At 53.1% G+C, this 12,538-nt stretch overlaps 1 protein-coding gene across 3 annotated transcripts in view; it reads left to right on the forward strand.

Annotated features, from left to right (window-relative positions):
* The first annotated feature begins 616 nt into the window (after window positions 1-616).
* The window catches only part of CELF3 (CUGBP Elav-like family member 3), a 47,258-nt gene continuing 35,336 nt past the window's right edge, over window positions 617-12,538 (forward strand). For 2 of the 3 annotated variants that reach the window (XM_074939094.1, XM_074939095.1), the window contains exons 1-2: window positions 619-808; window positions 909-1,231. In XM_074939094.1, the coding sequence (XP_074795195.1) occupies window positions 1,087-1,231 (145 nt within the window). In that variant the 5' untranslated portion in view covers window positions 619-808; window positions 909-1,086. Of the gene's footprint in view, window positions 809-908; window positions 1,232-12,538 lie in introns of all 3 variants that reach the window. The other variant, XM_074939097.1, reaches the window with a different exon arrangement.

Genomic DNA, 12,538 nt, shown 5'->3' on the forward strand with positions numbered 1-12,538 from the left:
GCACACCTAATAAACTCAAACTAGAGTATCTGTGGGGGTGTTCTGTGTTGTATGATCTGATCTCATATGGTGCAATATTTCCCTATATGGACCATCTACACTGGCTTCTCAGGAAGCGGCCCTTAGAAGAACAGCACAAGCAGTGCTGGTAACAAGCTGGGGTCTCTGTTTTTCTGTCCGGGCCTGTATTTATTTGCATCGGTTGGCCTGAGTCTGTCGTTTTCTGTGGCACTGAACCTCCCTGCCTGCCTGCCTGCGTCTCTCCCGGGGCTGGGAGTTTGCTCCCAGTCCCTAAATCTGACATCATTATTTGTCAGGGAAGGAGGGCGGTCTGGAGAGGAGGGTTCTGTTGGTAAAGAAGAGATTTGAATCAGAGCTCAAGATCCATTAAAGGGAGAAATCCAGCAAAAGCAGCTGAAATCCAGCTTGGAAAAGGGGTGGGAGGGGGGGGGAAAAGGAGAAGGAAGAAATGAATCGATAATTTATTTATTTATTTATTTATATTTTTTTTTAAGGAAAAAAAAACCCCACCCCCCCCACCCCCCCAAGAATTTACACTGGTCTCAGCCTCTTCAAGGAAAGTTAATCAATAAACTAATTAACTGCTTTGCAAGCTCTGTAATTAATAGATCAAAAGTATTCGCGCCAGGGCTGTGACATTGCTAAGAGCTCGGGTCCAAGGAGGCGGAATTGCAAGATTCTTCAGAGTTGATTTTTTTTTCTTTTTCTTTTTCTTTTTTACCGATGATGATTTAATTTGTGTTTTTTGCACCAAAAAAAAAAAATCCGGATTTTTTATTTTTTAAAGGTAAAAAAAATCAGAGACAGCAAGAAGGCAACAGGGAGGAATCCCCCTCCCCCACCACCACACCCCCCAAAAAACCCACTTTTTTTTTTTTTTTTTACAGATTTGGAGGATCCTGGTTCAAGCATCCAGAGCCACCAATCAGCCTCTGCTCCCTTTGTTTGGTTCGCCGCTGGGCAGTGTTGGGACCGTAGTTAAGGCTGGGATTGTGTTCTCGCTTCCTCCGCTGGGGCTGGGTAGGCGATTCGAAGCTCGCCCCCCAGATTCGCCCCTTTGGACCAATGAAGGAACCCGATGCCATTAAACTTTTCATCGGGCAGATCCCACGGAATTTGGAGGAGAAGGATCTCAAGCCCATCTTTGAGCAATTTGGGAAGATCTACGAGTTGACAGTGATTAAGGACAAATACACGGGCATGCACAAAGGTAAGTGAGCCAGGCCCGGGCTGCTAGAACAATAATGGGATGGCGGGGGGGGGGGGGGGAGGAGAGAGAAAACTGACTATGAAATGACAAAGCAAGAGCAGCCTGAGGAAAAAGGAGACTTGGGGATGTCGGGGGAGATCAGATCAGCTGTGGCCAGGAGGGCAGAGAAAGTCGGGGCCATGCGAAATGGCCATGCATATTAAAATGTCAGGGCTTAGAGAGGGGGGAGGCCACGCAACAATGAGCTGTTTGCAGCGAGAGTGAGATGGTAGCAGATGGCAGGAGGTACAATCAGATGAGAGGCGTCATGGATAGAGGCCGGGGGTTTGTATGTGCAATTGGTTTAGGGAGTGGGGTTGGAGCGGGGGAAGGGACAGTTCTCCTCCACCCCACCCTGACTCCAGTGGGGTAGTTTTGCACTGGAGAGGGTCAGGCCCTGTGTGGGTGGGGGGGGGTTGTGACCCCATTTCCTTCTGCCCCTGGACACCTTTGAGTCTCCATTTAGCACAGGGATTGAGTTACCATCTGAGTCCCAAACCCAGGGAATATTCGCCACTTGTGTAACTCTGGGCCAGGGGAAGCACAGGTAAAACTTGCGAGGTTCTGATCCCAAATACCCAGGCTGGGCTTTGACTCTTCCCTCATGATTCCTTTCCTCCTGTATAAACAGACGGTCTGTCGTCCCCCCCACCCCCCAACCCGCTTCTCGTGATCTTGCCAAATGGCATATCCTTCGCTTCTGCTAAAGGAGGCCTGTCTTCAGCCTGAGGCCTCTAGGTCAGAGCTAAATTTGTCTCTGCTGGTTCATTTCTTGTCTTCTTTTTTAAACACACTGCTCTGTATTAGGGAGGGAGCAAGCGGTCTTTAAAAAGCAGAATGGGGGGGGGGCTGCAGATCAGCGTGTGAAATAGATCCAGGGGCAAATTAAACAAGGGCTCTGGCCAATTTCTTAATTCAAAAGAAAGTTCCAAATGGCATGGGTGAAAAATCCTGCTCTGGGAATATTCCTGAAAACAAAAGAGAAGGCAGGGCAGGATTAGCTAAGGAGGCGATTCGCATAAGATCATTTTCTAGAATTTGATAACATTCCATTTTTACAAGCCCAGAATTAAAGCAATTGTGGAAACCTGGCTTTCTTGGAGGGTATTTTGAGTTGGATTGAGGGATTCAGCCCTAGGGATGGAGGCTGGCTGGCAAAGGTTAGTCACTGTATAATGTGTGAAAAAGAGAGGAGATCAAAGTGTAGGAAAACGGGTTTTATTTTACCCCTTTATAAATCAGGTACATTGGCTGATATTTCTGTAAACTGAGGAGAGAAAGATCCAGCACTGGTGTAAATCAGAGTAGCCCCACTGACTTCAGTAAATGCTATGCCCATTCATCTCAGCTGAGAATCTGGCCCTTAGCATATTTTTACAGCTGGTACATGTGGAAAACATCAACAATAACAACCAGGCTCTGACTTCAGAGCCAGCTCTTGGGTCTTCTTATTTCTCTATGGGTTTAAAACTTCGGTTCTAACCCCGAGAGTGAGAGTGGTTATAGGACTGGAAGGCAGGAAGGTTTGAACGTTACAAAAAAACCACAGATAAACAATCGCTCGGATTTTCACTAAACCAAGCGAGTCCCCTTAGGCGCGACTAATTATTTTATCAAATACAAATGCAAATGATTTATATGCAAGTCGCAAAACAGAGAATGCTCCAGGACAAGAGTTTTGTGCTTTAAAAACCAACCAAACCTCCTTACATAACAAAGATGTTTAAATTATTAAAGGTGTGAAAGAAGCTTCCATTTCCAGGCAGTCCCAGCGGGGGAAGATGTAGCAGGGTGGAACCGGGCTAGTGTGACACAAACTTGGCGTTGGTTGTTTTCCCTGGCTCGCCAGCGCAAGAGAAACTCGGGTCTGGGGGGCTGAGATACACCGCTGAGGTTGGCAAAGCTGACAAATTCAGGGAATCAAAATGGAGCATCTTTGGGAGGAGAGGGAGCCAATGCGAATATGAAGAGTTTCTGACTCCAATAACCAGCATCCAGAGGAACCCCTATGGACTAGATTAGGGGTTCTCAACCCGGGGTACTCAGAGGTCTTCCACGGGGGACATCAACTCATCTAGATATTTGCCTAGTTTTACAACAGGTGACATAAAAAGCACCAGCCAAGTCAGTACCAACTAACATTTCATACAGACAGTGACTTGTTTATACTGCTCTGTATTCTCTACGCTGAAATGTAAGTACCGTATTTATCTTCCAGTTGCTTTATTTTATAATTCTATGGTAAAAATGAGAAAGTCAGCAATTGTTCAGTAATAGTGGGGCTGGGACACGCCTGTATTTTTATGTCTGGTTTTCTAAGCAAGTCGCTTTTAAGTGAGGTGAGACTTGGGGGTATGCGAGACAAATCAGACTCCGGAAAGGGATACAGTCATCTGCAAAGGTTGAGAGCCACTGGACTAGATCCTTCTTTATTTCTGTAGCAATGACAGCGCTAGGTGCTTTGGGATGAAGGCAAAGTCCATGCCCCCACAGAGTTTACATCAGCTAAGGCCCAGTCCGGGAGCCTAACCAGGTGTAGCACTTCCGGATACAAGCAGTGCCATGGAAGCCCAGGGGCTAGCCAGCATGACACCTACTAACCAAGAGTTTGCAGGATTCAAATAATTATAGTCCCAGCGATTAGGAAGCTTTGCTCTAACCCCAGCTGCTGGGCTGGGCTGGGGTTTTGTTGTCCACGTATGTTGCAAGGGCAGGGGAAGGGAAGAGAGAAATCCGGCTTTCCAGCAGCAGTGGAATCTGAATGATCGGGGCGGCCCCAAGCTGAAGCCGTTTTGAGGCTGAACCGTAAATGCGTTTGATTATTCTTTTTTAACGGCAGTTTTTTGGTACCGCTCCTGCTCTGGATTTAGGGCCAAAAACCCGAGTGGGGGAAACTCAGTTTCTCAAAAGGGGACTTTAAAAAAAAAACAGTGAATGGTTTTAACCCCAATAAATGCTCATCTCTTCAGAGGACGGGGGGGCTGGTCAAACAAAGAGCTGCAGATTGAGTGGCTATAAGATGTCATCGTTAAGGGCTTGACCCAAATGCATGCGTAGGTCTCAGGCCTGTGATGTCCTCAGCATCATTATACTCCCATTGACTTCAGTGGGTTTTGGCTTGGACACGATTGGATGGATTACAGGGCAGATTTCCAGTTGTACCCACTGCTGGCACCAGCTTTGCCAAAGGGCTCAGTACCTGCCCGGCCCCTGACACACTGAGCTGGGCACTGAGGGTTCAATCCTGTGCCATGCTGAACACCCTGAGTTCAGGAAGAGCTGAGAGTGCTCAGCACCCATGCTGGATTGGGCCCCGGGTGGAGCATAGGATAAACCCGGCTTCATGCTCTTGGCCTCTACCAGAGCAGGGATTCAGCTGCCATTGCTTCTGGGAGGAAGGTACCTTGGGAGCTAAGGCAGAAGGGACCCTCCTTGGCTAGGCCCTGGCAGATCTGCCCTGGGCAGCCCCTTGCTGAAGATACTGTCATGTGCTGGGGCTCACAGAGTCCTGTACAGGGCCAGGCTGGAGTCTGGGGTCGTTACTGCGGGATAACGAGGTGCAATGCCCCCTTCCCCTGAGCAATCAAGCCTGAGTAGAGAAGGTTTTACCCTCTGCTTGGTCCCACTTGTCAAACCAGGAGCCTGGTCCTTTCCCCCTGGCTCAGAGCCATGCCGCGGGGCAAGCTCTCCCAGGCCCACACCTCTGGGGGCTCCGATGTAGAAAAGTGGCGCGGGCTCTGTGCCAACTGGCCAGGGCAGGACAGGCCCCCCCACAGAGTTCTGTCTCCACGAGGGGCAATGCTGACCAGCAGCCTGGGAGGAGGCCACTGCCCCTTCCCCCGTGCAACCCCTTAATGACCTTCCCCAGGGCAGGACACCCCCAGCCACGGGGCCCAATCACAGAGCTGGTGGCTCCATGGCACTGTGCGCTCACCGCTGGGCCTGCCCAAGCCCCTGGCTCGACCAGGGCCCAGGTCTTGGGCCGGGTCTGGTGCCCAGGGGTGGATTTCTCTTAGCTCTGTGCACGCTGACCCCAGGGGGGCAGAGGGGCTGGCAGACCCTGGAACCCAACTCTGGAATTGGTGGCGGTACAGCCTGGCCCGGCTGGGATCCGGGTGTAAATGGCTCAGCGGGTGTTCCACGCGTTCCCGCAGAGGATAAGAGTTTACTATCGCTACCCGCTAGGGAGCTTCTTTCTGCTCCAGCAGCAGAGGTGTGGCCCTTCTGGTGCTGGCGGCCTCTGGGTTTGGCCCACTCGTGGTGACCCCTAGGCAACTTGCCCTTTCCCGAGGAGGTTTCTAGTGGGTTGTTAGCATGGCAGGGGAAGACTTCTGTGCTCCCTGGGCTGAGGCACCCCCCTGGGCTAGCTGGTGCAGGAGGAGGGCTCTGCAGGGCAGCAGTCCCCAGGTCGGGGGAGGAGGGAGGGAGGGAGAATGGCCTTGGGGCTAAGGCAGCGGGGCTAGGATGCAGGAGGTCTGGCTGAAATTATCTGGCTCTGCCTCCTTGGCCATGGAGCGGGCTGCTGCACCCTGCCCCAAGCTGAGTCAATCCTTCCTCTGGGAGCCACCCACCGGTCTCAGAGGGGTGACTTGGGATGCAGGCATGAGTCGGGGGATTAGGATCCGGCCCGTACTCACCCTGTGCCTCGGTTTCCCCATCCATACAAGGGGGGTATGGCTTCTTAATAAGGGGGCGGGTGTAAGACTAGATCCAGGGCAGGCTGGGAAGGGCTCAGGGGAGGGGAGACGGGGGATCAGATGGCTACAGCTGGGCCACACAAGTAGGGGATTGGAGCAACACATGCGCACCCCGGATCCACCCCGGAGCAGGTGAGGGTGGTTCATGGGCAGGGTCAGCTCCCCAGCTGGTCCAAGGCAATAAGGAGGCAGTGTTGTCGCCACCCCAGCTGAGGACCCCACAGTGTGCCCGGCTTCCATCAGGAGCGGCTGCGAGAGGCAGAGGGGCTGGCAGACCTCTGGCTGCTGGCAATGGGGCTGGCAATGGGGCGCCTCCGGGAGGGCCGGCTGGAGCAAAACCGCTTTTCCACCTCGCTGCCCTCCACAGCGCTCTCGCTGGCAGGGAGCGACGATTAGTCTCCGGACTCTAGCTACGAAGAAAAAGAGCGTATTTTTCTCATGAATATTTTACAGAGCCGGCCTCCCCAGGCCCTGCCCGAGCGCTACAGACGGCTTGTGTTGAGGCTGCTCACGCCAGTGCTGACACACACGCGCCTGGCACACGCTCCCACGCTGTGGCCCGCACGCTCGTCACTTGCTCTGAGCTCGCTAGCAGCTGGTTCAGCGAGAGAATGAACTGACGGGGGGAGTGAAAAGAAAGAAGGGAGGTGGCTCTTATAAAAAGAGGGAGTGGGGTCTAGTGGTTACAGCAGAAGACTGGGAATCAGGACTCCTGGGTTCTATTCTTGGGTCTGGGGGGATGTCTAGAGCAGGGGCCTGGGAATCAGGGCTCCTGGGTTTTCTTCCCAGCTCTGCTGCTTTTGCCCAGCGTGACTTTGGGCAATTCAGTGCCCTTTCTGTGCCTTGGTTTCCCCTTCTGTCACATGAGGATGAGGCGAATACCAAACGCTTGGGCAAATTAATTCACGGTCCCCAAGTGGCTGGCACTCCCGGGTCAAAGGGCCGGATTTCCGAGCGACCCGCTCCCTCCGAGTTTCAGAAGAGCTTGGCTCCCATTCGGGCATCTAAGCGGCGGGTCACAAGAGCAATATGCAGCATAGCGGTGGGAACAGCCACCTGCCGAGCCCCCTGGGGAAACCGGCCCTGATTTAGGTGTCCTGCCTGCCTGGCCAAGCCCGCCCAGGCCTGTCGTGTCTTTGGGGAGGGTTCAGACCCAAGCTGCAGGAATAACCCAGGGTCTGGAGCCCCCACCAGCGGGAGAAACTGGAGAAGCTCAGGCTACTGGGTTATCCAGGAGAAGGTGAAGGGGGAGGTGTGATCTGGGCCTGGGTGATTTTTAGAGTCGGCGACTCTTCGATCTAGCGGCGAGAGGCAACCCCAACGGGAGTGGCTGGCAAGTGAAGCCAGACAGCAGCCTAGAAATAAGGTGCACAGGCAGGGTGATTAGCCACTGGGACAGCTCGCCTTGGGATGAGGTGGCTTCTCCCTCCCTGGAAGGCTTTTAACTCAAGACTGGCTGGCTATTTAAAAGCCAAGCCCTCGCTCGACCAGATGCTATGGGCTTGATCCCAGAGATGCTGGGGGCTCTTTGGCCGGGGAAGCTCATAACGGCCCCTGCCTTAAAATCTCAGACTCTGTGGTTTGCCCGAGAGAGCTGAAAACCTGGGGTTTGTTAAGCAACGCCTGGCCTCCTCCTTTGCTGTGCCTTTGTGGCGATTCGTGCTCGCTGGGCGGGGTAGATATTTTTAGCTTTCTTTTTTTTTTATTGCCAGTGGAAAATGTTAAGTGGATCAAGGCGGGGTGGAGAGGATCTTCTGACAGACATTTGTGTTTATTAGGTCTGTTGCACTGAGCCCGAAGAGCAAGGGGGGAGGGGTGTGGGTGTGTTAGTTATTGTCGAGTGAGCTGAACCCGTAGTCAGGGATGCCAAGGCCCATTAGCCCACCTGTTGCTGTTCTTTGTGTCTATTGCAGTCCCGCCTAGGGGCCTCAGTCAAGATTCCCCTATGCTAGGAGCTGTAGGTACAGACAGTAAAAGGGGCAGGCCCTTTCCTTAGGGGCTCGCAGCCCCAGGGCGGGACTGCTGCTTGCCGAATGCTCTGCAGAATGCACAGCTGTCTGGGCTGGCGCACTGCGTGGTACCAGTGGGATAGGCCCTGACACTGAGCCTTGTCTACACCAGGGCAGTGCCAGGGCAAGCTTTTCCCTGCCGATGTGCCGCTAAGTCCAGCGGAGGGGACATTTGGGGGGCTGAGGTGGGGTTAGCCCGTTCTATCCTTGCCTCCACTGCTGGGGCTGCCAGCCCGGGGCCAGAGAGTGCCAGCTGCAGAGGGGGGTTTGTGCTGCAGATGCCTGATCTCCTCAGGAACTCATTGCATGCAAGCCATCTAGTTCTGACAGCTTTCAGCACTTCCTCTGTCCTCCCTGCCCGTCTCTCCCCCCCCCCCCCGCCCAGCTTGGCCTGCAGATGGTAACTGACAGGGGATGTGCCCTGGATCTGCCACCCTATTCCCAGAACCAGCCAGGTCTCTACCCAGCACACCACGGGCCTGGAAGCTCCCCTCTGCCCTGGACACACCGTCTTCCCCGTCTCCCCAGGAGCTGAGAGGGTTTATCAGAGTTGGATATAATGCAGGACACCCTGTTCTCCATTGAGAGGGGGATTTCGTTGCTCTGCCTGCTGGGGATTCCTGCTGCGTCTCTCCTTGGTGGGAGTCGTGCTCCTCTGAAGGCAATGCAGATGAGTGGTTAGAGCAGAGGGCCTGGGAGTCAGATCTCTGGGGTTCCACTGTCCCAGCTCTGGAAGGGAAGTGGGGTCTAGTGGTTAGAGCAGGGGAGGCCAGGGTACTGTTTCCAGCCCTTCCACTGACTCACTTTGGTTTTCTTTGCTGTGTAAACAAACTCTTCGTTACCTCGGGGCAAGTCATGTCCCAGCTCTGTGCCTCAGTTTCCCCTCCCTTGTGAAAAAGGTCAGCACTTCAGGGGTCTTGGGAGGGTGCAGGCGTACAGAGCACTAGGATATCAACAGGAAGAAGGGGCTAGCACAGGGATTACCAGGAGGGTCTGGGGCTTGCGACCCCCACCCCCCCACGTCAGCAAGGGGGAGGTGTGCACAGGTGCCGGATTACCCTCATGTCTGCAAGGTGGGTTTGAGAACATCCATCCCAGATTTCCCCCACCTCCCGCTCCCCAGTCCCAACTGCACCACTCCCTGTGAGAATCAGGTAGACGGCCAGGCGGGCACAGACATTAATATCCTGCTTGGAGGTGCTAGGACAAAGGGCCGGGTAGGATCGCTGGAGTGGTTGCTGCAGGGGGAGGCTGCACTGGAGAGGGAGGGCTGTTGGGGGTGGGGCTGCGATCTGGGTTGGGGAGGCCCTTGGGCTGATCCTATTTTAATCTCCCCAGCCCCAATTTGCCAGGCCCCGACCCCGCTCTCAGTTAAATCGGGAGTGATTCCAGTGCGCTTCTGATCCACCCGGAGGGAAGTCACTGGAATCCGTGGCACCTGCGTCAGACTCGGATCTCAGTTCTGGTGTAAATCCAGAGCGACTCCCCTGGCGTCAACGGCATGGCCCCTTATGCCAGTGGGGGGACCCTGGATTCACAGCCGTTGCCACTCAGCGTAGAATTTGCTCCTGAACTCTGGCGTCTGCTGCTTTCCACTGAAGCCCTGGTCAATGGCAGGAGACCGACGACGCCCAAGGTGTCTGCCCAAATCATGGGCTCAGCCTCTGAGGCCGCCTTGGGCTTTTGGTTCCACTGGGGGTTAAATCAACCATGAAGCTGTCTCTGCTTATCTCCTGTGGGGGCTGCAAGGCCTCGTGACTCTGACGCTGTGGGACTGGAGGGGGCCAAGTTTGTTGATAGCATTCGACTTGTTTTCCATTGACAAGTAGAATGGCCCACAGCTCTGGTAGGGGCAGAGTAGCCAGGGTAATTATAGAGACTGTTGGGCCAGCGGTCGGGGTGACCCCCTAGGCTGGCCTCTCCGCTCTGCTGCAGACTCCCTGGGTGAGCTTGGGCAAGTTACTTGGCCTCGCTGTGCCTCAGTTTCCCCACCTGTACAATGGGGATAAGAGCCCTGCCCTGGCTCACCAGGGGCACGGGGCTGTAAGGATAAATACGGTAAAGATTGTGAGGTGCCCACAGACTACGCTGATGGAGCCTGGCACAATCATTCAGTGCCCCCCGGCCCGCAGTATCTGAGCCCCCGGGCGTGCTCCTGGCAGGGAGCCCAGAGAGAGAAATGGCCAAGTTTTCAGCGGGGCTCAGCACCCACAACCGGGGACAGCTTTTCAAAACAGCTGAGCGGCCTGAGCCCTGCAGGGCAGGTGTTAGCTCCTTTTCTGTGTTTTGTCCAGCGCCTAGTGCCAGGGGGTCACGGCCCAGAACCGGGGCTACTAGACGCTGTGGCGATGCAAAGAACCAATCATCACCGTTGCCAAGTTAGGAGCTGCTGGATTCTGAGCACTTCGGGCAACCGTAGCCCTTCAAGTGAGCCGAGCTCTCAGAAAACTGGCCTCAGTTGGTCGTCCCGTCGCCATCAAATCTGGCCTGGTGTGACTTGACCCAGGTCACTCCGGAAGTCTGTGGCAGATCTCGGAAGTGAGGCCAGATGCTTTGAGTCCTGGACCAGCATCTTACCGTCAACTCCACTATCCAAACATTCACAGCTCGCTTTCCCCAACCTCGGCCCACCTCATCCATGGGCGTGAGGCACCTAAATGTCTTTGGGGATCTGGGCACTGTGGTCAGCAGCGGTATCGCAACCCCGAGCCAGCAAAACGCAAGAGATTGGCTTAAAAGTCAGGAGATTTGTTTGGAAAATGATAAATGTGGGGGCTTGGTTGCAGATGATACAAAACTACTCAAGACAGTTAAGTCCCTGGCAGACTGGGAAGAGTTACAAAGGGACCTCACAAAACTGGGTGACTGGGCAACAAAATGGCAGGTGAAATTCAGTGTTGATAAATGCAAAGTAATGCACATTGGAAAACAGAATCCCAACCATATAAAATGATGGGGTCTGAATTAGCTGTTACCACTCAAGAAAGAGATCTTGGAGTCACTGTGGATAGATCTCTGAAAACATCCACTCAATGTGCAGCGGCAGCCAAAAAGTGAACAGAAAGTTGGGAATCATTAGGAAAGGGATAGATAATAAGACAGAAAATATCATATTGCCTATAAATCCCTGGTATGCCCACATCTTGAATACTGCGTGCAGATATGGTCGCCCCATCTCAAAAAGGATGCATTGGTGAAGGTTCAGAAAAGGGCAACAAAAATTATTAGGGATATGGAGCATCTGCCATTTGAGGAGAGATTAATAAGACTGGGACTTTTCATCTTGGAAAAGTGATGACTAAGAGGGGATATGATGGAGGTCTATAAAATCATGACTGGTGTGGAGAAAGTGAATAGGGAACTGTTATTTACTCCTTCTCATAACACAAGAACGAGGGGTCACCCAATGAAATTAACAGGCAGCAGGTTTAAAACAAAGAAAAGGAAGTATTTCTTCGCACAACGCACAGACAACCTGTGGAACTCCTTGCCAGAGGATGTTGTGAAGGCCAAGACCGTAACAGGGTTAAAAAAAAAAACAGATAAAATCATGGAGGAGGGCTTCAAAGTCCTTTAATGGCTATTAGCCGGGATGGACAGGGATGGTGACCCTTGCCTCTGTTTGCCAGGAGCTGGGAATGGACGACAGGGGATGGGTCACTTGATGATTCCTTGTTCTGTTCATTCCCTCTGGGGCACCTGGCATTGGCCCCTGGCGGAAGGCAGGATACTGGGCTCGATGGATCGTAGGTCTGACCCAATATGGCCGTTCTTATGTTCTTTGTCTCCTGGTTCTTCAGGTGCCCCCGGTTCACATTTTCAAGCTACCCGCTGTAACCAGGAGAGTTAGAAACTTACAAAAAGAAAAGGAGTACTTGTGGCACCTTAGAGACTAACCAATTTATTTGAGCATGAGCTTTCGTGAGCTACAGCTCACTTCATCGGATGCTGTAGCTCACGAAAGCTCATGCTCAAATAAATTGGTTAGTCTCTAAGGTGCCACAAGTACTCCTTTTCTTTTTGCGAATACAGACTAACATGGCTGCTACTCTGAAACTTACAGGGATTTTTGTTTTAAATGGAAGCTGAGATTCTCCTCTAGTCATTTGAATCCAGGAGCTGGGCCTTTGAAGGGGAGCATCCGCTAATGCGATAGCAGCTGCAGTAGGGTGGAGAGCAAAAATCAGGATGTTCTCTGTTGTGGAATAAGAATAAGAATGGACAGCAGAAGGGGGTGACTGAAAATGTGCTATGTAAGCTCCATGGGGCAGAGGAGGGTTCCTGACTGGGGTTCCCCAGACTCTCTGGTATCCACGTCCGTCGCTTACTGCGCTCTGATGGGCCCCCTGACCTCGCTCTGACTTTTCCGCTTGTCCCTTTCAGTTTCTTCCTCTGTCAGTGCCTTGCTCTGTAGCTCTCGGGCTGGTATCATCTGCATTGCAAGTAGCAGCCCAAGCGAGTCCAGGCCCCATGGCGCCGGGGGCTGTACAAACAGAGTGGGAGGCCGCCCTGGCCCAGAGAGCTCGCAATCGAAACAGACAAGAGCGAGTATTATCCCCTTT

The sequence above is a fragment of the Natator depressus genome, chromosome 24, assembly GCF_965152275.1.
Source record: "Natator depressus isolate rNatDep1 chromosome 24, rNatDep2.hap1, whole genome shotgun sequence".
NCBI classification, from domain to species: Eukaryota; Metazoa; Chordata; order Testudines; family Cheloniidae; genus Natator; species Natator depressus.